Below are 27,545 nucleotides of genomic sequence, written 5' to 3' on the forward strand. Positions count from 1 at the left end.
TCCCAGTATAGGTCATAAACATAAACCCCGCCTCCCCCATGTTATTCAATGGGACTTGAGACCAACTAAACAATTTAATAACACTTCAATTATCTTTTTTCCGAAGCTTGTTTCTGTCGTTTACTGTAGTTTTTATCACGCTGATGTAAATTCAAGTGTTTGTTTTTAAAATATGTTTGTTTTTAGTTAGTTATTTAATGCTATAAAAACGGTGGTGTGACGTCATGATTGACAGCTGTGATATTTGCATTCTGCGAGGGAGGGGCCTTGATTTCTCGGGTTTACTTCCTGCTTACTACTGCGCATGACTGGTCCCAAAATCGCTACTGCGCAGACTCAAGACCAAGATGTCAGCACCGTATCGGGACACTGGCGGCTTCACTTTTCACCAATTGAAGAGAGCGAACGGGCCTCGTGCATCTTTTTTTAGTCTATGCTTGAATACGATAACTCTCGTCATCATCGTTTACTTTGGGTTTTGTACCTTTTGCATATCGTTAACATGAACTTATACACACTTACACACCAAAGGAAATTTAAAATCATGAATCGAACGATAGTTGCTCTTTAAAATGGTCCATACTTGTGCATTTCGCATACATCATGCACAACCTTTTGATGGGATGATGTAATACGTAAGGCCATTTTTGTTTCGCTAGATAAGACCAAGCGTGCCGCACAAGCCCTGAAAAGTGAAGCCAAAACGTCTCGATCGCCCCCCAGTGACTGGTCCCAGTATAGGTCATAAACCCCACCTCCCCATGTTATTCAATGGGACTTGAGACCAACTAAAAAAAATTATTACACTTCAATTATCTTTTTTCCGAAGCTGGTTTCTGTCATTTATTGTAGTTTTTATCACACTGATGTGCATTCAAATGTTTGTTTTTAAAGTAAGTTTGTTTTTAGTAAGTTATTTAATGATATAAAAACGGTGGTGTCACGTCATGATTGACAGCTGTGATATCGTGTGATATGCGCATTCTGCGAGAGCGAGGGCGGGGTCTTGATTTCGCAGCTTCACTTCCTGCTCACTACTGCGCATGACTGGTCCCGAAATTGCTACTGCGTAAACTCAAGACCCAAGTCTGTCAGCGCCATATCGGGACATTGGCAGCTTCACTTTTCACCAATGGAAGGGAGCGAACAGGCGTCGTCCATCTTTTTTTACAGTCTATGAATAAGACCCTTATGCCTCAGTTGGGATTGTAAAGCATTTTAAGCTGCATTTGGAACCTTCAAAACTTTGGGTTCCATTGAAGTCCACTATATGTAGAAAATCCTGAAAGGTTTTCCTAAAAAAAAAAATATTTCTTTTCGACTGAAGACAGAAAGACATAAACATCTTGGATGACATGGGGGTGAGTAAATTATTGGGAATTTTCTTATGAAAGTAGAGTAATCCTTTAAACCAAAGGAAATTGCTTTAAACTGCTTTCTTTGTTTTCATTGGTTTTGTTTTCAACCACCGTTCACAATGAACTGAGATGATAAACTGTAACAAAAGCTGAATAACAATTCAGAATGTCCCATTGAAAACAGAAAAATGAAAGATACATAAATTAATAGAAAAAATAACAGCATACCGGTTTTGAATGACACGACGGTGAAAACAGCAGAATGTTCAATTTTAAGTGAAAGCCTTTCAATGAGTAAATTCATCTCCCTTTTAACCTCCCCCATCCCAAAATCCCTCCTGACCATCTCTTTCATTTTCACCATTTTACAGAAGAAAGACGTGAACACATTTGGACGCCTCTTTAAAAGAGTAGGATTCTTTGAACTGCCTCAAAACTCAAATTTGCAGCTTGTTAAAAGGGTCAGCTGGGCAAACTCTCCCCTGATGTGTTGCCAAAATGATCAAAACTCACCTCTCGTTTCATTAAGTCTGCCAAAAACAGTCTGTCAGTAATGCTCACATGGCGCTGTGACTCGTACATCAAAATCCACTCTCTTTATATATATATATTTCAGTGATTATTTCCGCTCTTAGCTCGTGTTTTGTCATGTTATTTCATGTTGAGCTTGTCTTGCAGAGACAAGTACACTGTCTAGTTTACATTGCCGTGCTGTCAGGTACTCTTGTCCAAAATAGTGTGACGAATAGGTGAAGGTCTTTCATTTTGGCACCACTGTGGGGTGGCAGAGAACAAATCTACTGTAAAAATGGCATGGGACAAAAAAATCCAGATTAAAGGGATAGTTCACCCAAAAATGAAAATATTCCTTTCATCATTTACTCAAAATTCTTCCCTGAACATTTTGGTTCTGTACAGCACATAAATCAGTCCTTTTTTGGGTAAACTGTTGCTTTAACTCCACGGTTTAAATGCAGACATCTGATCACCATAACCTTAAGATTTTTCCTTTCACTTCCCCTCCTGAATCTCTCCCAGTATTAATGCGACGGTCAAGGTTTGCTGATGTAATAGTGGGGTAAACAGTGCTCATAGTGATTCAGATAGAATCAGGAAAGGAGGGGCTCTGAGGCACAAAAAAATCACGGGATGGATGTTTGAGGAGCAGATGTAGCTCAGCCATCAGTCATGGCAACAAAAAACACATGTGCTATCAGATCTGGCTTGCTGCAAATTAATAGTCGTCTCCATTTGCTCCTGACATTCGATTAATATCCTGCTTTTTAATTATGTTTTGGGGGACTGGGGAGAGCATCACTGTTGGGGGTTTTAAGGTGGAGTCTCTGAGATGAGATGGTTTTAAAGCTTGGGATGTTTGGGGCTGTCGGTGGCTGGGGTGTTTGCGTTGGGTTACAGGTAGAGATTTTCACTGGGATGCTATGGTCTGCCTCCTCTAAATGGACGACAGCACTTTTTCCACTGTTGGGGTTTCTGGTGCTGGTACTTCTTTGCTCACTTGAAAAAAACCCTCTTGCATCTTACACTAATGCTGACACTGTTTATGCTACTTACAGGCACTGACAAAAGACAATCGCTCCAAAGTAAGGGTAAATATTTTACTGTGTCTTTCTATAAAGTTAACTTAGTTTTCAGTGTCCCCCCACAGGCCTTTAAACACTGTCCCAACAAGTGTTGTCATTTTTGCAGGTAGGATGCACACTATGTTTGCAATCAGACAGTAATTAACCTTTCCATCAGCTAAACAAGGTCGGTTGAATTATTCTGACCTTTACAACGACCGTGAAGCATCTGTTCTGACTGAATGAAAAATTCAGAGCTGCTTCTACTGCAGCCTCCTGTGCATCATACAAACAAGCACACCACAGATCATCATACAGTATAATAATTACTGTATTTATTATAATGTACTTGAATTTTTTTATATGATATTGAAAATGTGCGTATGGATGTTTTCACAAACAAATCGTGATTTAACGAAACTTTCATATAGAAATGTACGCAAAAATTCAAGAAAACCTAAAACCACTCGAACGCAATAATCACGTACGCTATAATCAAATACAAGGCTATAATAATAATGTTGATATATACAATGTACATGATTATATTTTATATCATAATATTGTCTGTATTATATAGTATTATACATATTATATGATACATTATTATATCCTACTTATTTTTCAACACATATAAAGAAAATGCACGTACTGACAAATTTTCACGCTTTCCTTCCTCACTTTTTAAATCTCTATATGAAAGCGTCTGCTTAATGCCTAATGTAAACGTCATGGTAATGTATTGAGAAGTCCAAATGTCAATCACTTGTCTGTTTTATTTTAGATACAGAGTCTCTGTCATATTAATTAAGTTAACGCATCCAAAACTTCTTTAATGTTACTCCAGTGAACACAAAGCGCTGGAGGAAGCCAGTGACAGCAAAACCTCACAAATAAAAAATGCAAATCAAAACATAACTTTACTGATAATAAATATGGTCATGGATTTCTTTTCGAGCTCTTTGGCTTCTATGACAAATTTTTCTAACACAAATTTTCTGTGGATAAGCGCTGGGCTGCGGAAAGCTTTTATATGGAGCTGGTTTGGGCGTGTTTAATGTAAATTAGCAACTTTGTGCACACGGCCGCTCATGTAGAGCACTCCAAATTCACTAACGTAAGAACAAATTCATGTGCGTAAGGACGTGTTGTGAATTGGGCGAAAAGTTTTCGTGAGAAGTTCAAGTGTGCGTATAAATAAGAAAAACGTACGCAATTGTTAGTGAATGAGACCCATTGTCTCTTTGCCATATAGGTGTTTATGCGCTTCCTGTGTCGTGCTGTTGGTTGTTTATTTGATAGTGGCATTTAAATTATAATCCTGAAAATAGTTTGAAAGTGTAACAACTTTACTATAAATAATTGTAGAACTATACATTTAAGAACAATAATTTGTATGAAATATATAATTATAGACAACCTTAGCTTGCATTTATGGAACCTAAAATTATTAGCAAAATGATTAGCTTATTAAAATGATTTAGCTTAATGTTTTTCATTTCTAAGGGACATTTTATAGCAGTTGAGTTTCTGGTTGCACCACTTGACCTCTGCAATGAATTGACATTTAATAGACTTCTTCTTGGATGCAGTTATAAACTTTTGCCTGTGGTATCATCAAATCCATAAATATACTTTTGAAGTGCAATTAAAATGTGTTCGATAAAATAGCATTTTTTATTTCTAGTTTTACATTGGTTGTACCACCTGACCGAGAATGTATACCAAATTGTTGGACAAAAGTTTTTCAATTATTCTAACATCCCAATTATTCGTGAAATGTGTTTATAGGAAAGGTTTTGCACATGAAATAATGCCAAAGTATCTTATTTTGAATCTTTAATAATTTGTACACCATTTTAACACTTGTCTTAAACTGCCAATTTGTTCAGACGGTTGTCCATATTTAAACTAGTTAGAATAAAGTGACACATGTCCACATGTCATAAATGTATCAAGTTATTTTTATAGTAAATAATGCCCCGGTCACAAAAATATGCATGTTATTTTATTGACCCATATTTAATTATTAAAAAATTCTGATATACTGTAGCTACTTTCAATGGATAGTTTAATTTTAATATCTGGTTGGATTGGCCTAATATGCACATTTATTTGATCACTGATTCTATAATACTGCCACAGGCTGTTGCTTTTCAACCACAAACAGCCTCTACAGTAAAGTTATTAAGCTATTGCTGATTGGCAAAAAAAATTAACTGCAAGTATAACTTTTGTGGTTTGATAATAGCTTATCTAACACTTCTTATACACTGTAAAAAGTTAAAGTTGGATTAACTTAAAAAAAAAAATTACTTCAGCTGGTAACACCTAAAAACTGATTGTTTTAAGGTATTACCAATTTAAGTAATTTGTTTTATTTTTCACCTTTTTTTCAGTTAAAACCTAATTTGTTAGGTGTTACCAAATGAAAGTGATTTTTTTTTAAGTAGATCCAATTTTCACTTTATGGTGAAATATTGTGAAATAAATAATTGCAATGGATAACCATGTCAGCGCAGTCAAACCTTGAATGTTCATGTTTTGTTTGAACAGTCTTCAGGAGAGCTGAGATTGTTTGTCAAACGCCTATAAAATATTGTTGTGTCCATGCCCTTATGCATGAGTGTTCATACAGTAGTATCATGGTGGGAGTGTGTGATTCATCACATGACTCATTCTCCTTCCAGCATCAGCTCCCTATTTTTCAATAGGAAATGCTTCATTCCACTTAACATAGATATCATCTTTGCCTGATCACAGCTGTAAGACTACAGTGAAGTGAAGTTCACTGGGTTCTTGTTTAGCCTTTCTATCTATAGACTGTATGTGGGACGATAGCACACTTCTTTTTTTCTCTATTGATCCTAGAAATTATTTTAGTGCTGTATTGAGCTGATGTCTCATTTATTGATGGTGGTATGCCACCATGCAGTCGGATGTGACTAGTTAAGTTCCTCTCTAACTTGTTATAAGACTAAACTTGTTTTTATTCTTAACCTGAACAATTTGATCACTAATGTTACTTCATGCTTTGTTTGAGTTTAAAAATGAGCTGAACTCTTGTTGCGTTAGCTTTGGGAGTTTGTGAAACGTTTACACTAAATCACTTTCATCGAAAGTTTATAAGGCATTTAAAGGGTAAAACTGCATAGTATTTGTGTACATTTAAACTTAAAATTGTGTATACTGTATCTTTTGTGGCAGGTGATGCTGTTAATAAGCAGTACATTTCTGCAAAATGTTACTGCAATTAGTTATTCTTTTAGACACCCATTTTGGTGTCCTTATAGTTCTTAAAATCCATCGTGCCCCCCTCCTGCAGTACCACTGGTCAAGTTAGATTTCATCTTGCATGAATTGTTTATCCGTCTTGTATTATTCCTTGACAGGCCTTCAACTCAGAGACGGACAATTTCAAGCTCACGTATGGAGGTCACCAGTATCACGCCAGCTGTGCTAATTTCTGGATTAACTGTGTGGAACCCAAACCGCCGGGCTTAATTTTGCCTGACCTGCTGTAGAATGTAGCTGCTATTGGAGAGCAACAAAACCGGACCCAGTAGTGAACCTTGTGGCACAGTCTGAAAGATCATGGGAGTCATTCATAATTCTGTCACTTTAACTGTTTATCGCTGTTTAACTTCAAAGCGGTACAGCCCTTGCCACTTGAATTTGGGACATCTAAATCTGCCATTTTCTGTAGGAAGGTCAGATATACTGTATACTGCTGAATAATAATTTAAACACTGTACATGGAGTAAAATATGCCTTTTGTCTGTATCTTTTTGTCTTTTTGATCTGCAATTCTGTCATTTTTGAATGTGCCTGGTTGGATTTGATTCTGTGTTGTTGATCATTCTAGTAAATATTTCTGAATTGTGTACGTGTTGTTAATTTCAGACTTGTTTTCTATCTAACATAAACCCTAACCAAAAAACTTCAAATGAATGCATATCAAAAACTAGAAAAAATTACCTAAATGCAAAGTGAGAGAGTGATGTTTCGTCAATTATGGTAACCCAATATTTGAAACGTGACCTCTGCATTTAACCCATCACAGTGAGTAATGTACACAGAGCAGTGGGCAGATATCACTACAGCACCCGAGGAGCAATTGGGGTAAAGGTGCCTTGCTTAATGGCACCACAGTTGCAGTCTACCGGGCAGTGAGACTCGCCAGGCTCTCTAACCACTTGAAATAATACCATACTGTATTAGTCATTATCAGAAGCGCATGCCAGTATCCTCTGAGAAACATTTAGACCTTTGTATTATCTTTTATGCCTTACTAACGTTATTGTGCTGGAACAATAATAAACGTTTATTTTCCAAGCAGAATCTTTTATAAAACCTAGCAGCTAGAAGCAGTGTTATGTGGGAATGAAGTCTTAGTTCATCATTGCTTTTAAAGGAATCTTTTGTAATTCATGTAAACATACAGCAACGTGAAAGTATCCATAAATCTCTAGGTTATAAAGCCCTCAATACAAGTTAATTTCTTGTCAGCCTTTATAATAAGATATTAACTGTTTAATATGACAGATCGAATAGAAATGAAATGCTTTGCACGAAAGTCTTTGTGATTGCATTACTGATGTAAAGGATAAGTTCCCCCAAAAATTTTAATTCTGTTATTTAGACAAAGTCACCACTTGTGGAGCATCAGTTTTGAAGACCGTTCATGCTGCTCATTGAGAATAGACAGTGGATGGATTTACATATAGTGCAATGGATAGCATTGTGTGAGAAACAGACCAAAATTTTGAGTCATTGGACGTTGATGGATCATAAAGGATCATGAAGCTTGAGGGATTAATGCTTTCCTGGGTGTTAATGTATAATTTTCCATCACAATTATTTCCTATAATGATCTCAGTGATTACCCTGCACTATTGTAAAGCCAACCTGTGGTGGTGTTGTTTGGTCCGTATAATAGGACAGCACTCACCTCACACTGACTCAGCGCTAATAGCTGCTCATCATAGCAACATTACCTTGGAGATGGTTACCAAGGATACAGGAGTTTGAAAGTGTAAAATACAGCAGACGTCAAGCTTCAGTCTCTGTCTGTAATGAATTCTTTACAGTCAAATGTCAGGTATCCCTTTAAAGACATTCTTTTAGCCTGTAGATTTAACATTTCATGTGATTCATTTGTTTCAAGTATTTCTTTAAACAGCACAGTTGGTAGAGTATAAAATGACCGTCCTGGCCTTGTGTTAATACGGATGTGGCTAATAATCTTTAGCTTGTCATCAATCGATATTAGGGATTTGATTTATAGCATTTGTCTTACAAGTTTTACAAGAATAAGATGGCTTAATATACAATCCAATGTAAGGCACACAGCTTGCACAGTTTTTATTGAAACCCTTTTCACAATATGCTATCCATTAAAGATAATACACACTATTTTCATTCAAGTTCAACTTTATGGCTATTAAAATCTGGAAACATTTCATAAATGACCGTGGACTACAAAAACCCGTAAAAAGGGTATTTTTTATTGAGATTTATATATTATCTAAAAGCTGAACTAAAATAAGCTTTGCATTGATGTGTGGCTTATTAGGATAGGACAATATTTGGCCGAGAAACAACTATTTGAACATCTGGAATCTGAGGGTGCAAAAAAATCAAAATATTGAGAAAATCACCTAAAGTTGTCCAAATGAAGTCCTGCAACACACATTACTAATGATAAATATATTTTCTGTCATCATTTACTCACTCTCATATTGTTACAAACCTGAATAAATTGCGTTGTTTTGATGAACACCAAGGAAGATATTTTAAGAAATGTTTGTAACCAAATGGTTTGTGGAACCTATTTACTTCCATAGTATAATTTTTTCCTACTATGGAAGTGAATGGGGTCCACGAACAGTTTGGTTACAAACATTTCTCAAAATATCTTCCTTTGTGTTCAATAGAACAAAGAAATATATGCAGGTTTGTACCAACATGAGAGTGAGTAAAGGATGACAGAATTTTCATTTTTGGGTGAACTATCCCTTTAAAATAGGCTATTTTAAGTCATACAATGTATTATTGGCTATTGGTAATATACCCATGAGACTCACTTATGACTTGGCTTTGTGGTCCAGGTTCACAAAAGCATTTAAAAGCCTCAGTCAAACTTAAACATTAAAAAAAGCAAGGACTACAATATAAAATATGTCATTCTTTATTAATTTTTTGACACACTAATTAATCTGGACAGTTTATGTTAATTTATTTAACATGATTTAATAAAAGCCTAATAAGAGTCTTGTGTGCTTGTGACAGAGCTGTTCTCTGGTTATAAATGCTATGCTGCATAAAATATTTGAAAGATCTAATCTTAATCAAAATAATGCTTAAAAAAAACAAGTGAAAATATAAATCATTGAAAATATGATGACAGTGACTGCCATTTAAAAAAAGTTTTTAAAAGAAATATTCAATAACTTTCAGAATTCAGAAATGTCATTTTATGAAGCACTCAACACTGTTCTTTATACAGTCAGTTTCTCCTGTTATTCAATAAAATTCTTTTAATATACACAATTAGTTTACACATCTGATAAACTGGTTACACTTTATAATACGGATTAAGACCTAAATAAATGTTTACTCTATGTACTTAATGACTATTCATTAGTTATGACCCAGTAACTCTTTCCCCACCATTGAGGAGTTATCTCGTCAATTAAAAGAGAAAAAAACTTTTGCATAATTTTTTTATTAATTTATCCCATATGAAAAAACTGAAGCCAAAACGTTATTTTCTCATTTTAAACTCTGTGTATGTTTTGATAATCATTCTGAATCTAATCTCTAACAAAATCCTTCACAAAAATGCAATTATTTTAGCTTTGTGCTTAAAAAATATTTTAAAGAAATATACCCATATTTAAGAGTTTATAAGCAGAGAAAAAATATATAGATAGGATGAAACAGGTTTTTCCCATTTTGTTTGTTTGTTTGTTTATTGTTTGTTTGAAAGCAGAGGGTCTGTTTTTCATCTGATATATTTGTGTTTATATATTTTTAGAAGAACATTTTTCTGGAAGGCTTTTTGTAAAACTTTTGTGAAAATGGCTGGTGAGGAAAGAGTTAATACATAGCTTAACTCATCATTAGTTCCTATTTGAGTGAGAATTAATTTAGGTCTTAGTTCATTGTGTTTCACTGACCCTTATTATAAAGTTTTACTGTTAAAATCACAATGTTGCAGTGTTACAGTTTGTGTTACTCATTTTAAAACTATTATATAAGTGATGCACCAAGAATGAAAATTTTTGGCCGAAATTGACATTTCTTTTGCAGCTGGCCATAAATCAAAAATGAAATAGTTTTTGTATATTTGTATTATAATTAGACTTTTTCATTTCAATTATTTTATAAACCTGCATTGGATAAACTACAAAACAATAAAATAATCACACTTTTTCGAAAGTAATACACCAAAATTGGACGAAAATAAAGCAATACTAAATACTCTTCATTTAGTTATATGAAACAGAATCAAATTGAACAAATTTTTTATCTAAATAGTCTAAAGTTCAATTAGAAAACAGTAGTAAAATAATCCAGCAACTTAGCCGCCTTGTTAATACTACATTTATTTAAGATGATATATTTTCAATAGATATATTTTAGGCCCCTTTTCTTTTTGTTAAAACTTATAACACCATTTTTGGCCGATAATTTTCTGCGTCTAAAATTTTGGTGCATCCGTATATTAGTAAATTTGTCATTTCTGCACAGTTTAAATACACATTGCAATACAATAATGTATTTTGTTCAAATGCTACCAATAATCAGGAGCAGACTGTTGTCTCTCAACAAAGACGACAGCAAAACTGAAACAACATCAAACGTCCTCAGCACCATGTTTGGTTCCCAAAGTGCTCCTGAAGCCATTATCAACTCCAGGATAGATTTCCATAAATGACCTACAGTATGACCTTTAACTCTGGAGCTCATAAAAGTTTAGACGTCTTCCCGGACACAAACACTCACCATCACACTTGATTCTCTTGCTGAAGAGACATGCAATTGTATCAATAGAGGCCGGAAGACGAAGGGAGTCCTTCACTGGACCTGCTCAGACCTCTGATAAGCTTAAACCAAATCCATACTTCACAAGCCCCAATAAGGTGGCAGATTTCTGCGGTCTCTCTCATACACATCGGGAATGACCCCGTATGGTGTCTGGATCATTTTCACAGAGTTCCTGCCAAACAGTTTCCTCTCGTACTCGATGAGCTGTCGCCAGAATCCTCCATTAGGACGAATAACCGGCCGACGGGCTTTGACCCAGGCGTGAGCCTCAGCCAGAGAAACCCTGTGGTACTTCATGAGGTATGCCAAGCAGAGCGATGCGGAGCGGCTCACGCCAGCCGCGCAATGCACCAGAACGGCTCCGCGTTTGCGGCCCACGCTGTGAATCTTATCGGCCACGCTGTCGAAATAAAGCGAGATCGGAGAGTGAGGCATATCGGCCAACGGTACCTTCACGTACTCCATGTGTGGCCAGTTGAAGTTGGGCAGTTCGATGGTGGCGTTCACCACACAGGTTATTCCTTTGGACAGGAGGAGACTACGGTTTGATGCCACATTCCCACGGCCTAGGAACAAGGATGGGGTGATCTGGGCAATGCCGCCTAACAGGCTGCTGGTTTCTGCCACCAGTCGGGGAACAGCCGCGGGTAGCACTGAACTGCGATGATGGTGGTGATGATGGTGATTTGGGTGATGGAAAAACCCCTGACTTCTGGAACCCATAGAGGAGCGGAGGCAGGAGACAGAGAAATAGAAACCTTGAGGTGGAGCCAGGATGCCTTTCAATTCTCTTCGGTCATCTTAAAGTGATTAATACCACACAGACCATTGGATGTATCTGAAACAAATCAAGAGCAAAAAGTTGATTCAATAGACTGTACATTATACCAGCATCTTGGGGGTGTCTGTTCATATTTCTCCTGTTCCTTTAGGTACAGCATTGCATAAGGGAACACACATACTGATAAAACAAATGTATAGCTTGAATGCACTGTAAATCAAGTGTCTGCCAAATGTGTCAATGGAAATGTCCTTAAGGATCCAATGGTGATACATTTAATAAGCATGAACCAGCAACCTTCTGGTTACAAGTCTACATCTTTATCCACTTCACCACACTACACCAATGTGTCCATTAAAATCTAAAGTCTAGTGAGGCGCTATACAAAAGCTGATAACTAAAGGTTCCTTATTGACAGTAAAAAAAACAACATTAGCATGGGTGAATGGTGGTTTAATGAAGTTAATTACTGTATGTACCCAGCAGATGTTGCCTGCTGTCAGCTTCATGTCCCGCGAGTTGTGCATGCGGATGTGAGGGCCATGTGGAGCAAGTGTTCACAGGAGCCTGGGGTTTTATTAATAAAAGCAGGAATGAGGATTATAAACCCGTGTTAAGTAAACAACCGTGTGACTGAAGCATGACATTACAACAAAAAAGAAGGGGAGCTTAAGTGCCTCCAGGTTTTCATGAATTTATTTTTTAATTTTCTATTTAATTCTTGAATTTGTAATGAGAATGGGTTAGAAATGATTTTCTGCTTCTGCTTTTTGCACGTATTTGTTGTCATTAGGTCATGTATTTAAATTATGAGGTTTTAAAGATAGGCCGTACTTCAGCACTTTTAAAGTGTTTATTAAACACTTATTAAAAGCCAAATAGACCTTAGACGTCAAAGTTACGTCACTTCAAGCTGCGCGCGCAATGTGGTGGCAGAAAAACAGTGTAAATCAATTACACACAAGTGAAACAAGCAAGATAACTCACTAGAAAATGTCTTGTTGTGCTGTTGAGTGTCAAAATAGGAATACCAAAAAAAGATGGCTTTAATTTTTATAGAATACCATCGTCGAAGACACCATTTGAAGATAAACGTAGGTGTTTATGGTTGCAATAAGCCCTCACACGGACAGACTGGAGCGATGAAATCATCAGAAAATCTTTTAATAATTAGAATAGAAAATAAGTAGAGAAGATGTCCGGGGTTCTGTCAAATACTGTTCCCTCTATGTGTTTCTTATAGCGTTTTTATCACATTACGTTTATAATTTATTTAGAAAGATTAAAGATTTGAATGGGTTATACTAAAAAAGCAATAATAACACAATTTAATAAATATTTCATAATTTTTCAGTTTTCTATTATTTCTTTTTACCTTATATCTTAGTCTATGTCTTCCTGTTTGTTCTAAAATTGTTATGTTTACATACTTATTGAATATATAAATATAACACACACACACATGATGTAAAGTGTTATTAATATATAAACAGGCCTATCCATATTAATTTGTATGTTAACATAATAGTTTTATAATAACAAAGTTTTAGTTTAGAACAAACATGTAGGCTATTTATATAAGGAAGAAATAATATAAAACGGGAAAATAATGAAATATTTAATAAAATACATTATTGTATTGCTTTTATATGTACTTTAGAGATTCATATGATACTATAAAAATATTTTTTTATTTACCAATAAAGAACAATACAAATACATTACATACATGCACACATATCAGTAGCCAAGCCATTTAAACTTTTAATTTATCTAAAAAAAAAAAAAAACAACGTAATGTGATATAAACACTTTAAGAAACATTACACTAAAGGAAAGTATAGGGAAAACAGACCTCGACAGAATACCGGATTCATAACAATCACAGTTTAAAACACTTCACACTGCTACTGCAGAGCTGCCACTTTCTGCCGCAAGTGGGCTCCGCCCACAAAAAACATCATCTCTGTTTGCAAACACGCAAAATGGTCTATAAGAATATGAAAATTTGTACACTTGTACAGTAAATTTGTACTCAATTTTGGACGTATATGACTTCATTTCTTCATTTAAACACAAATGATGATGAAATACTGATAAAATTATAATTTTATATTAAAATGTCACCATGTTATTTTATAAGGCCCAACATGATGAAGCTCCAAAAAGCACTTACCTCCATCAAAGGTGATGTGTAATGATATTTCATGCATTCTGTCTAATTAACACTGATAGGCGAGTTGGATTTTCATGCTAAACATGTGCAAAGTTTAAAAACTAGGACGTATGACTGTGTTTCTTTGCTGAATACACTCCGTCGAGATTCAGATAAGGTTTGGAAAGTTATTTGGAGTAAGGCCCTGTACAAAGTCATAAAGGGTGGAAGCCCTTGTATGGGCACATCTCTGGGTACTCAAGATTAATGTGAGTTTGGCAGAAACTGTGTGAGAGCTTAATATCTAAATAAGCTCAAAATATTAAACTTTATTTTGCTTCAGAAGATAACATGGTGACATTTTCATACAAAAATCATTTGTGTTCAGAAGAAAAAATAATACACTACTGGTCAAATATTTTGAAACACTTGACTGAAATTTTAATTATGATCTTTTAATCTAAAGGTGCATGGTTAAATGCTTGGTTAAATTACTTGCATTGACAAAAATATATCTTTGACAAACTGATTAATTTCTGTTATTACAAGACTAAAATGTATTTTACTTTTTTTGAAATAGATGACTTAACATTATAGCGATAACTATATTTATAACTATATAGCTTTTTATATTAAAAAGAATAGCGAAGTTCACAACAATACTATATCAATAAATATACAATAAACGCTATCGTTGGGATCACTTGAACGTTTTTTCTTCCCAACAGATGAGCGATAAACCATTAACAGCCAATCAAATACTGGAAATTCAAGTGCACGCGCATTTAATATGACAGATGACATAGTGGAGAGAAGCTCATTGCTGAGGTCTATAACATAAAATGACCTCATGTATCAAGCGGTGATGCAGTTCCTGTGAAATTACTACAGTATGTAATGCTTTTATTCTACTGCACTGACTACGCCAAAAGGTAAGACATAAGATTGCATAAACTACTAAATTCACTGTTTAGAGATGTGTTGGGGACATCTGCTGGTTTTACCCGCTGTGTAAACGCAACAAAGAACAGCATATTTATAACATGTGAACAATTTTTTATTCAAGAAAATGTGCAATATTATAGTTAATGCCACTGATGGTAAATGGTGCAAGCGAATTAGCATAAAGTTATCGTTATTTTTTGGCGGTGTGGAAGTTGAACTAACTTGTAAATCTGAGTTGATTCAACAAAAAATGTAAGGATTTTTTACACTGCATGTTTGGGTGAAATATTAAGCATATGAAAATTACACCATAAAATGCTGGGTTCATTTCAACAATGGGTTAAAAAAATTGTTGTGTGTTAAATCAACCCAGGATTATATTACATTACACATTAAATACAAATCAAAACGGGCTGAGTTTGTCCCCCAAAGCATTAAAGTGCTGAAACTTTTAAATGTGCTGCTAAAATACCTTCTGTGACTAGGGAGTAAACAAACTAACAAACGGTTTAATATGTGTGGAGTAAATTGTAAAGCTTTATAGCTGAAAAAACACTTTGTGCTGTAATGTTGTGACTAAAGCACACAAGGGTTTGCTCTGGGCCCAATGACTGTATGTTGCCAGGTACAAATACTCATTCAGCTCTATGTCCTGGCCAACAACTGTACATAGAGCATCTGGTTTTGCGTCTTTCATACCTCACTATCTTTTATTAAAGGCCAGTCGGGGTACATATGTAGTGTTTTTTACATCATGCCCAAGGGCTCTCATCCAATCTTCTCACTGCAATCCAGGAGACTCGACCGTTATTAGCACGACACCAGTATCAAACCAAATGTGTTAAATATGAATTTCATATGTCTGTGTAAACAGCAGGCTGTAATTCTCTGGCAGTACATTCACACCTTCTGCATATCTACAGCTGCCCGGATGCTCTATAGCAACATGTGGCTGCCTCCTCTGTCCTTTCTTTCCATCTCTAGCTACATCTTGTACACTCAAAGGAAATAAATATATTCATAATATTTAAAAAAAGAAAAATGAAGCAACAACCTCTCTGTCTTGCCAATCAGTGCTATTTGCAACAACTTACTATTTGACTATACAATTTTGAAGTATTAAAACCATTCAGTTCATTGAATTCATTGCAAACCGCGATATGTGCATTGCAACATTATGTATCAATATCTTCTATGTCTTGCTGCCCTATTCCCAGACAACATTCAAAATAATCACATCGTAGTTTAGCAGAACAAAAAAAAAATACTTTTCAGACTTGTCTGCAGTATGCATCAGACATTCAGTGATCAGACTGTGGGCGGTCCACAGGCGTTGCTGTCTGAAGCAGAGACTACTCCATCTCTATATCTCTGTCAAAGCATACACCCTCTCACAAATGTTTATATACCGGCAGAACAATATGATCATTCATGTAATATACAGTTTAAAGACCTGCTGCTTTTTAAAGTTTGCAAGAGGACCATCAATTTAAAACAGTGTCTTTGTATTCAGTAGTCTTTATTTGCATTATTAAAACCCATCTGCCCCAGTTCGTGCCGGCTGTTTCCCCGAACCTTCCTCTACATGAATGAATATAAACCTGCCTGCCATTCTCATGGGATCTCTGATCGCAATAACATATACAGCCTCTAACATTCTCTCTATCAGGGCCACAGTGTCTCTCTCAATACAGCCGGTCACTCATTTTTCACACTAAAACTGTATTACTGCATGCATTGTGTGGTTCTCCACAGACTTTGTTTTACAGCTTTTGTGCTTTGACATAAAAAAATTGGGATATCTACATTTCTCACATGTCATTATTTACACACCCTCTTGTTGGTCTTAACCTTCAAATATTATTTCCATGAAACACAAAGGCTCTGAACTGCCTTATAGAAAACAGCTACACTGTATGTATTGATCCTTTAAACGTATGACAACTCTATTGTCTATGGAAATCATAAAAGCAAACGGACGAATATGTTACAGTGCGGACAAACTGTTTCTTTCACTTACATTAAAAAGCCCATTTAGGGATATTAAAGTCCTAAATCTCCAGTGGTGCCGTGACCCGGTGGCAAGATCAGAGTTTTGAAATACCAGGCAGATATATAACAGAGATGCACCTCAGCAACCCAAAGTGCTGATTGAGTCGAAGGCTTCACTGCTGACTATCACTTTATATATAGAGTTATTTATACAGATGGTGAGTGGAGGAGTGAGACGAAAAGAGAGAAAGGGTGTGAAAGAGTAATACACACACACACACACACACACACACACACACACACACACACACACACACACACACACACACACACACAGAGAGAGAAAAAATATTTGCTGGTTTAATTTTTTTCAGATTTACAAGTAATTTCAACTCACTATACCTTATCTTGACTAGAGATGAGTTATAATAACTTATAAAATGTAGTTGAAATATGTTACTTCATTTTATAAGTTATAACAACTCAAGATATATAAAAAGTTGAATAACCAAAAAACGTAAAGCAGCAAAGAGTTGATAAAAAAACATAAATGTGTCATATGGTGTGACATAGAAAAGAATTAATAAAAGTGAAGAAAAAAACTCTTATTTGTAACTAATACTAAGATAAATATATCTCAAGCTATTTGTATATTATGAGGGTTTTTACTTAATTATTTCAATGTAACACCAAGTATTCGTACTCTACACTGTAAAAAAAAATCCGTAGAAATTGCAGCTGGGTTGCCGGTAATTTACCGTAGATTTAAATTTATGTTATTTACTGGCAACATTTTGTTCAAAGTTAAATGAACATTAAACATTTACAAGTCTTTGTCTTTACAGAGTAAAACTAAAAAAACAGCATCAAGCAAAACATTCTGGGAAACAAAATCTGAAGCAAAAAACAGAAAAAGGTTGATGATGATTTCTGGTTCCCAGAATGCTTTGCATGAGGCTTTTATTGTATAGTTTTATTCTTTAAAGATAAAGACTTGTTAATATTTAAAATTTATTTAACTTTGAACAAACTCTTGCCAGTAAATAACATAAATGTAAATCTACGGTAAATTACCGGCAACCCAGCTGCAATAACATTGTAATTTCTACGGACTTTTTTTACAGTGTATAATACTTTGGCCAATCATATGAAAGAGATAGTTCAAAATGAAATTATTTTTTTCGGAACCCTTGTTCCTCACAAAACATAAATACAAATTGTTTGATAAATTCCTCTCATTTCTCAGTGATGCCTAAACTATTTCATGCATTTTTAGAGTTACGGCCACATAAACATTGCTGTTCTCAAATAAGAAACTTTAAAAACAGTATAATAACAATAACCAGCATTATTTTTTACTAGATATTGGTTTGAAATGAGTGGGTAAACTATATCCTCTAAGCCACATTACATGTTTGCATTTTTTGAGAATACACTCGGTGTTAATGAAAAGATGAAGGCAAAGCGACATGTCCTGCTGATTACAAGCAAATTGGAAGCAATTCATCAATCCTAAATGAATACCTTCTCCACTGGGAACTGAGCTATTTATTTTGCTAGAGACAGTAATTCCGTTTCTCCACCTGCGGACACATGTATTCCTGGCATGACAGTAATGGGCTGCTGTGTCAACCTCACACACAGACTCGTAATTTAACTGGTGTCTTTAGATTTGTCAACACCAGCACACATCACAGATTCTGTACTGCAGGTCTCAAATGCAGACTCTCTCTCTCGTGTGTGGAAAATCTTTCGGAGTGATTCCACCTCCGCAAGCATTAATGGGAATGAGAGACACCTGCTGAGAAACTCGAGCCTTAAAATGGCAGCCCTTCCACACCAAATGTGGAAAACAGGAAATTGAATCGGAGCTGTGTTTACACTACTAGTAATAATGTTAATGAAACAATCCATGCTGAATCAACAAGTGGCTTCAACTGGAAGTATTACATTAGGAGATTTAAATAAACAAATAAACATGGAAAAGATTGTATAAAAAGGCATAGCCTAATATGACTTTTAGTCTTCTTTCCTCCTAATAAAAAGAAAACAAACATTTTTATTGTAAACTGTATGATTAACTTTTTCATTATATAAAATTTACTGAAAGGAAACTGAATTTTTTCTTATAGATGATACCAATACTTATATCCAGTAGCAATATAATACTGATATACAATTTAATGATGCCAAATGAGATGTGTTTATTTAAAAAAAATTGAAATAATATTTATACATTTTATCAAATATCTCAACTTCGTAGATAATTTTGTTTATAGTGTTTACATTTTTCATTGAAAGCTTAAGAAAACTTTCATTTTTTTATTTATATAAGTAGGCAGCCTATTTAATACAATGTATATATATATATATATATCAAAATACATTAAGTACACTTAGCCTACAGGAAATATTATTAAAGAAAACACGGAAAACTTGAGTTTTTATGACTGAGATGAAAATGAACTTGATGTCAGTGACTGAAATCTATTTATGCCGCCCTTAGTCACATTGCGAAGGCTGAGGTTCTTTTTCACAGATGTTTAATGCATTCATCGACATAGACACCAATACAGACATCAACTTCAACACCAACACCGTAGAACTGAATAAAAAAGACGAAATACACAACATATCACCAGTTACACATTCAGTTACATGGAAAACAAACAAATCACATTAAACTCTTAAATAAACAGAAAATATATCCACATACCACTTTTGCCTGCTTGTGAGCTAAGAGAGGGGGTTATATCTTGAATTTTCTTGGTTGGATGGCATATGATATAGATAGAAACACTCTTAAGTTAGCAATGCTTACATTGCTCCATCTCTTCATGTGGTTAACAAAACAGGAAGTGACAAACCAGGAAGTGACATATAAAGGCATGATGGGAGTAAAATAAAATAACCAATAATCTCTTAGAAAAAATAAATCTTGCTCAAATAAACATCAATTCAGTATAGAAACACAATAAACATTAGAAAATAATCAAAATATCAAAATACACAAAATTAAATTAACCAAAAGTTACTTGTGTAAATGAGTGCTAAGGTACATAAATGCCATCTAGTGGAAAATAAACATTAAACATAAAAAACTTTGTGACAGCAAATACACTCCCACCATCACACAATGTGTGATTCTTAATCAAAGTTCTGAATGTTCAAGTAAATCAGCAGGAACTTACACACACCAAGGGGAAACATCGTATACACATTAGCATACATGTATTCTTATCAAACTTAACCCTTTAATCAGCTTCAAGAAGTAACACTGTTTTGTGTATAGGTCTTTCTAGGTAGACTGGCTTACTTGTGCGTGCACCCTTACTATCTAGTGTTGAATCGCTAACAAGAAGTTTAAGTCTTCTCACCCTACCATCAGTTCCTGGGAAGACTTCTACTACTTTTGCTAGCTTCCATTGATTTCGTGGGGCCAAGTCATCTTGAAGTAGAACAATGTCATTTATCTTGGTGTTTCTCCTGCTCTTATTCCACTTACATCTTTGCTGCAAACTTAATAGATATTCCTTTCTCCACCTGGACCAAAACTCATTAGCCAAAAATTGAACTCTTTTCCATCTCTTCTGAAGATAGAGATCTTCCCTTACAAACTCTCCAGGAGGTGGTGCAATGATGGTAGGCTTCATTGTAAGTATATGGTTTGGCGTCAATGGTTCTGGTCCCACAGGATCATTGATATGTTCTAAGGTCAATGGTCGACTATTTACAATTGCCATTACTTCATACATGAATGTTCTTAAGGAAGAACTGTCCAGTCTCGCTGCAGACTGGTCTAGAATGGACGTCAGTACACTCCTTACAGTACGGATCTGTCTCTCCCAGACACCACCCATGTGACTGGAAGCGGGTGGGTTCATGACAAAGGTACAGCCTAACTCCTTCACACGTTTTTGGTCCATTTGCTTCATCAACTCTAGGAACTCTCTCTTTGCACCAATAAAGTTGGTACCTTGATCACTATGCAGCTGACTTACATTGCCACGTATAGAAATAAAGCAACGCAGTGCATTAAGAAAGGCATCAGTGCTAAGATCATCCAGCACCTCAAGATGAACAGCACGAGAACACATGCAGGTGAACAAGAGTCCGTATCTCTTCAACTCTCTCCTTCCCTCTTTAACATAAAATGGTCCGAAGCAGTCCATGCCACTGTAAGTAAACGGAGGTGTAGCTTCCATCCTTTCCGGTGGCAGGTCAGCCATCTTTTGCTCCTGATTGCATTTCCTTAGCTTCCTACACTTAATGCATTTGTAGATGAAAGATGATACTTCACTACTGCATCCCAGGATCCAAACACCATTGGACCGGATTTCATTGATGGTCATGCCACGATCTTGATGTTGTACCTTCTCATGGAAGTGTTTGATGAGTAAATGAGATACATGATGCTTTTTAGGAAGAATGGCTGGATGCTTGATATGAGGGTGAAGTTCTGCCTTTGTCAATCTGCCTCCAACCCGTAAGATATCATGATCATCGATAAATGGACTTAACTTGTAAAGCTTGTTATTTGAATGAACTTCTTTCCCTTGTCTTAGTGACTTGATTTCGTCACTGAACACTTCTTCTTGGACCATATGAATTATGAATTGTTCAGCATTCATTCTTTCTTCAAGTGTTGTGGATTTGTTTGATCTTTCTTCCAAACCTTTTACACCGCTTACATAACGTTTGAGTCTTGCTATAGCTTTCACTGCTCTCTTCCAATCTGAAAACCCTCGTAGGCGATCTGAAAGAGACCATTCTTCATTTGCCTTTACCATAAGAACCTGTGCCCTTTTGATCTCTGGGTCTCCATCATCAATTTCTCCCACCATAATGTCTCCCTTAGGCAGTTCTTTTTGCCATAGAAAACTTGGACCAGTAAACCAATTCGAGCCCATAAGTTCCTTTACGGTGAGTCCACGAGAGGCATGATCCGCTGGGTTTTGATCTGAAGCAACATATCCCCATTGGCAAGGCTTAGTGCTTGTCCTGATCTGCTGAATTCGATTGGAGACAAATACATGGAACCGTCGTGCATCATTGTTAATATAACCAAGGACAACCTTGGAGTCGGTCCAGTAGTATTCACCAATGACATCCAATTCTAGTTCTCTTTTGAGCAGATCACCAATCCTTGTGGCGACCACTGCAGCTGAGAGCTCCAACCTGGGGATTGTCGTTACCTTTGTTGGGGCAACCCTAGCTTTACCCATAACAAGAGTGCAGTAGACTTCTCCAGACTTGTTTACAGATCTAAGATATGAACCTACTCCATAGCCTGACACACTGGCGTCTGAAAAATGATGTAGCTCATATTGCTGGACATCCTTGAATGATGATGGCACATAACAACGTGCAATCTTTACCAAAGACAGGTTATGAAGGTCTCGCAGCCAAGCTTCCCAATGCAGCTTGAGGTCATCAGGAAGTGGTTCGTCCCAGCCCGTCTTGTCTTGACACATCCTTTGTAAGATTCTTTTCCCAACTAGAATGAAGGGAGCGATGAATCCAAGAGGATCAAAAATGGAAGCAACTGTAGACAAGACTCCTCTTCTAGTAAAAGGTTTTTCCTTTACTTGCACTCTGAAATGAAACTTGTCTGAAGTTATGCACCACTGAATTCCGAGCACTCTTTCTACTTTAGGTTGTTCTCCTAGGGCCAAGTCAAAGTCAGTCGCACCTTCAGTACATTCCCCCTTTGGAATTGTGGCAGTCACTTTCTTGCTGTTGGTGATGAATTTATGCAAGCGGAGCTTACCAGTATTGCAGAGATCCCTAGCTTCCTTTACAAGCTGGATTGCCTCTGCTTCAGTGTCCACACTTGCTAAGCCATCGTCCACATAAAAATTACGCTGTATAAACTTTACTGTGGCTTGACTAAACTTGCCTTCACCTTGCGCAGCAAGATACTTGAGCCCAAAATTTGCACATCCAGGTGAGGAGGCAGCTCCAAACAAGTGGACTCTCATCCGAAAAACTGTTGGTGGGGTTTCCATGTTGCCTTCCTCCCACCATAAGAACCTGAGATAATCCCGATCCTTAGGAGCAACATAAAACTGGTGGAACATACGCTCAACATCGCACATAATGGCTAATTGCCCCTTTCGGAAACGACACAAGACCCCAACAAGAGTATTTCTACTTTAGGTTGTTCTCCTATGGCCAAGTCAAAGTCAGTCGCACAGTCAGTAGATGTTCATTCAGAGAAGTATTCTGAAATCTTGCAGAGCAATCAAAGACAATGCGAATCTTGCCTGGCTTCTGCGGGTTGTAAACCCCATGATGAGGTATATACCATACTGGCTGATTGTTTAACTGCATCTCTGGAACCTTTTCAGCATCGCCTCTTGCTATTATGTCTTTCATGAAAGCCAAGTAGTCCTTGTGGTATTGCTCATCCCTCTTTAAACGCTTCTCTAAGGATTTGAGTCTATGCTCTGCACACGCTTTGTTGTTTGGCAATTCTGGTCTCTCGCCCTTAAATGGCAATGGCATCTGATAGTGTCCATCTTGCGTTTGCTTAATGCCTTTGTTTAACTTTGCCAAAAACCTTAAGTCTTCTTGTGATGTAGAGACTTCCTCATTCTTCCTTTCAATGAAGTCAGACTCAAAAACTTTCAGTACCTCTGCTGGAGTGATCATTTCCTTAACCTTGTTCCTGTGTATAAAACAGACTTCAGACTTGAGCTTGTGAGATCTTTCACCAGCTGGTAGAACTTGCTTTAAGATAATCCTGTGACTCACACCAACTTCATCTTCATAGTTCTGCCTGTCATAATGGTTGTATCCAATGATACTCCAACCCAACACAGATCTTTGTGCAAACGGCTGATCTTCGTTACCGCTGAGAACATCTCTGGGGAGTAAGGCTTGAGGACAGTTATAGCCTATTAGCAAACCTACTTCACAGTCAAGTGCAGGAGCCATTTCATCTGCCAGATGTTCTAGATGAGGCCAATTCTTGGCGGTTTCACATGTTGGTATATGAGATCTATTGACAGGTATGTAGTCTCTAGTGTAGGTTGTTGGAAGTTTAATTTTCACTTCAGATTGAATTCCTCTTACTTGTAGTCCATTCAATTTGTGACTAGACACAACCTTTGTTTTGGACGTTATTGTAGAAATCTTGAGTTTGACTGGTTCTTTCTTTATACCAAGTGTCTCAGCTGTATTCTTTAGAATGAAAGTAGTGTCACTCTGTGTATCGAGCAAGGCGTACACTAAAATCTCCTTCCTTGGTTCAGCTGTTGTTGAGACATATACTGGAATGATCGATGAAGTATGAGTGTTGTTCCTTTCTTGAACTACTCTATTTGAAATCACAGGCTTTGACTCTTGTACCTTCTGTGATTCAACTGTTCTGTCTGCAGATCCGTGATTGACCTTTGATTGATCTTGAATGATTCTAGATCCTTGTCCTAGGTATTTATTTACACGATCCTGATGTAGGCATGTTGGGTGACATTTCTCACATTTATCACACACACTCCTAGCAGGGCAGACCTTTGAGTTATGACCAGTCTTAAGACAGCCAAAGCACAACTTTTCCGCCTGTACAAACTTCAATCTTTCTTCAACTGGTCTTTCCATAATCTTGCGACACTTATGAAGAGTGTGACCATATCTCTTACAAAAGACACATATAATACTAGTCTTTTCACTGGAACTAGTGGTGAATGTCTTGGCAGTTGAGTTGCGATTCCGTTGGAACTTATACTTATCTTGATCAGTGTACTTGGTTCTTTCTTGTTCTACTGGCTTTATTGCTTGCAGTGAGGTGATAGGATTGCATGCAATTCTAGCTTCTTTGTTGAGAAATTCAACAAAGTACTTGAAATCAGGGAATCTTCCACATTCATCTTGAAACTTGGTTGCTGCTCTATTCCAACGAGAACTTAACCATTCTGGCAATTTGGATGATATCCTTTGATTTTCAACACAGTCATTTAGAGCCTGTAAACCTTGAACATAAGGCATGGCGGATTCAACACTGCTCAGGAAATCTACAAATTCACGGAGGTCTTTGGTTTCTTTGGTAGCAATCTTGTGCCATGACTGTATTTTGTCACGATATGACTTGCCGACTACAAACGGATTGCCAAACCTGTCATTGAGTATGTTCCAAGCAGCGGTGTAAGCGGTCTCTGTTCCAACCAGGAAGTGTCCTTCAATAGCTCTTTTGACTGGACCACTCACATACTTGCGTAGAAAGAAGAGCTTTTCTTGGACTGGCAAGTTCTTGCGATCAATTAACGTTTGAAAGGACAGTTTCCAGTCATTATAAGTAAGAGGATCTCCAGAGAAAACAACTGGTTCTGGAATCGGAATCCTATTGGCTGTAATCGCTTCAGCAAGTGCCTTCACAAGATCATTAGAGGCTTCATTTGGATCAACAAATTTAGTTGACTGGGAGATATGAGCTGTTGTGATTGGAACCCTTTGAGGAGAACAAGAGGGTTGGTATAAAGGAGCAGTGACTTGAGCGAGCCTTTGCGGCTGAGGAAGAGAAATAGGAATGTTTGGATAAGAAGTACAATCTTCTTGTCTTTGAAGAGGAACAGAACACTGTTCAAGCTCATCACCTTTGATGCTTTCAACATAAACTTGCAGCCTTGCTTGTGCTGCATTATGCCTTTTTAGTTCCTCCAATCTTTCCACTTCCTTTTTCTTCTCCTCCAGCTTTATTTTTCTCATAGTACTTTCTGAGATAAATTGAGCCCTTTTTCTAGCATTTTCCGCTTCCATCTCCCTTTCTTGAGCTTCTCTTTCGGCTGTTAACCTTTCATCCTCTGCTTCAAGTTTCCTAATTTCCCCTTCATATTGATGTTGTGTCTTCATTATTTTAATCACCTCTTGTGTAGCCGCTACTTCAGCTGCTGCTTCTTGTCTTTTCTGCAAAGAATTATAGGAAGATTGACTGGACATCTTGGAAACAGACTTTGACTTACCGGAGGTTGCTGAGATGATAGTGGACACAGTAGTTTCAAAGACTGAATTTGAATCAGGCCAGGGTATGTCCTCAGGATCTTCATTTAGAAACCGTTGCGCTTTCTCATTAGCAATGCTAGTAATTGAGAGGCATGTGTCATTTTTCCTCCTTATTTCTGTGTCAGGGCTTGTGATGCTTCTTATCTTCTCATAGAGATGATCAACCTCTGACTGTGTGCTATTAATAATGCTCACAACTTCAAGAATCAATTCAGCATCATCATTTTTCTTGATGGCTCTCTTCAGACCATTGATGTGATATTTCCATCTTCTGTACTTCTGCTCAAAGCTTCTCTTCAATTCATTTAATTTAGCATCTTGGAGTGATTTACCCTTTTCAGTAAGTGTGCGTGCACGCTGACTTTTTCTAATATCTGTGACTTGTGTTTGTTGCACTTGTTCAGCAACTTCAATTTGGCCAGCTACATCAGCATGCTGTGGTGGGATAACCTGCTCTACATTGTCTAACTCTTGTGTAATGGGAGTTGCATAGCTAACTTCTCTAGTGGACAGCACTGTATTTTCACTTGTATCAGCCATGTCAAACTGTATTGCTTTACAATGTGGTACTCAAAGACAATAAAATGTTAGTGTTAATGTAGGATATACTTATGTGACACAACCATACACATCATAATATGGAAATATCTAGTAGCAGAACAATGAATACAGCTTGTAAAATGTGAAATTCTGCACACTTAAAATTGTTTATCATGTACAAAACACTTGAATATAACAAGAAAATTCACTTTAGACACTTTAGATTTCTTCAATAATAAAACACAACTGCTTATCTGTTCAATCCTTTTTAGCTTAGTAAGCCAACCAACAATAGAAAGATATTTAACCTTTTCTTAGAATGAAGGTGATGGAATACCAATGCAATTGAAACTTTAGCACAGTTCACAAGACCTTATGCTGCTTCCAAGTCACTAACTTAAAAGTGCTTGCTTGTTCAGCCTTTACTTGATCACCGGCTTCTTCAATCAATCAATTGCAGTCTTTAAAAGGTGTACTTCCCTTGCCAATACGTAGTGCCTCTTGTAGCTTTAGCATCTGATGCTCTTGGCCTTCACCAATGCAGTGAAGTGTTCTACTATGCCGCCCTTAGTCACATTGCGAAGGCTGAGGTTCTTTTTCACAGATGTTTAATGCATTCATCGACATAGACACCAATACAGACATCAACTTCAACACCAACACCGTAGAACTGAATAAAAAAGACGAAATACACAACATATCACCAGTTACACATTCAGTTACATGGAAAACAAACAAATCACATTAAACTCTTAAATAAACAGAAAATATATCCACATACCACTTTTGCCTGCTTGTGAGCTAAGAGAGGGGGTTATATCTTGAATTTTCTTGGTTGGATGGCATATGATATAGATAGAAACACTCTTAAGTTAGCAATTACATTGCTCCATCTCTTCATGTGGTTAACAAAACAGGAAGTGACAAACCAGGAAGTGACATATAAAGGCATGATGGGAGTAAAATAAAATAACCAATAATCTCTTAGAAAAAATTAATCTTGCTCAAATAAACAACAATTCAGTATAGAAACACAATAAACACTAGAAAATAATCAAAATATCAAAATACACAAAATTAAATTAACCAAAAGTAACTTGTGTAAATGAGTGCTAAGGTACACAAATGCCATCTAGTGGAAA

The 27,545-nt window shown here is 36.5% G+C and overlaps 4 protein-coding genes across 15 annotated transcripts in view; 1 reads left to right on the forward strand and 3 right to left on the reverse strand.

Moving 5' to 3' along the window:
- The window catches only part of synrg (synergin, gamma), a 51,435-nt gene extending 44,613 nt beyond the window's left edge, over nt 1-6,822 (forward strand). For 6 of the 10 annotated variants that reach the window (XM_065281471.2, XM_065281474.2, XM_065281477.2 and 3 more), the window contains 3 exons: nt 1,730-1,768; nt 2,933-2,965; nt 6,331-6,822. In XM_065281471.2, the coding sequence (XP_065137543.1) occupies nt 1,730-1,768; nt 2,933-2,965; nt 6,331-6,462 (204 nt within the window). In that variant the 3' untranslated portion in view covers nt 6,463-6,822. The remainder of the gene's footprint in view (nt 1-1,729; nt 1,769-2,932; nt 2,966-6,330) is intronic. The other 4 variants (XM_065281475.2, XM_065281476.2, XM_065281480.2 and 1 more) reach the window with 2 other exon arrangements.
- Nucleotides 6,823-9,432: 2,610 nt separating this feature from the next.
- Nucleotides 9,433-27,545, reverse strand: part of dusp14 (dual specificity phosphatase 14) — a 28,403-nt gene continuing 10,290 nt past the window's right edge. For all 3 annotated transcript variants that reach the window (XM_065281488.2, XM_065281486.2, XM_065281487.2), the window contains one exon: nt 9,433-11,828. In XM_065281488.2, coding sequence (XP_065137560.1) covers nt 11,069-11,713 — 645 coding nt within the window. In that variant the 5' untranslated portion in view covers nt 11,714-11,828 and the 3' untranslated portion in view covers nt 9,433-11,068. The remainder of the gene's footprint in view (nt 11,829-27,545) is intronic.
- LOC135771285 (uncharacterized) lies at nt 19,349-22,984 on the reverse strand. The gene is made up of 2 exons (XM_065281485.2): nt 19,580-22,984; nt 19,349-19,468 (listed from the first exon to the last, which is right to left on the reverse strand). Exon 1 carries the CDS (start codon nt 22,959-22,961, stop codon nt 20,118-20,120), a length of 2,844 nt encoding a protein of 947 aa, XP_065137557.1. The 5' UTR covers nt 22,962-22,984; the 3' UTR covers nt 19,349-19,468; nt 19,580-20,117.
- On the reverse strand, nt 23,032-27,539 carry LOC135771284 (uncharacterized). Its single transcript, XM_065281483.2, has 2 exons — nt 27,185-27,539; nt 23,032-27,073 (listed from the first exon to the last, which is right to left on the reverse strand). Exon 2 carries the CDS (start codon nt 26,401-26,403, stop codon nt 23,032-23,034), a length of 3,372 nt encoding a protein of 1,123 aa, XP_065137555.1. The 5' UTR covers nt 26,404-27,073; nt 27,185-27,539.

This window comes from Paramisgurnus dabryanus, chromosome 8, assembly GCF_030506205.2.
Source record: "Paramisgurnus dabryanus chromosome 8, PD_genome_1.1, whole genome shotgun sequence".
NCBI classification, from domain to species: domain Eukaryota; kingdom Metazoa; phylum Chordata; class Actinopteri; order Cypriniformes; family Cobitidae; genus Paramisgurnus; species Paramisgurnus dabryanus.

What these genes read in the sequence shown, in the direction of transcription:
- LOC135771284 (XM_065281483.2), bottom strand. Translation starts at nt 26,403, where the DNA reads ATGGCTGATACAAGTGAAAATACAGTGCTGTCCACTAGAGAAGTTAGC.
- LOC135771285 (XM_065281485.2), bottom strand. Translation starts at nt 22,961, where the DNA reads ATGTGCGATGTTGAGCGTATGTTCCACCAGTTTTATGTTGCTCCTAAG.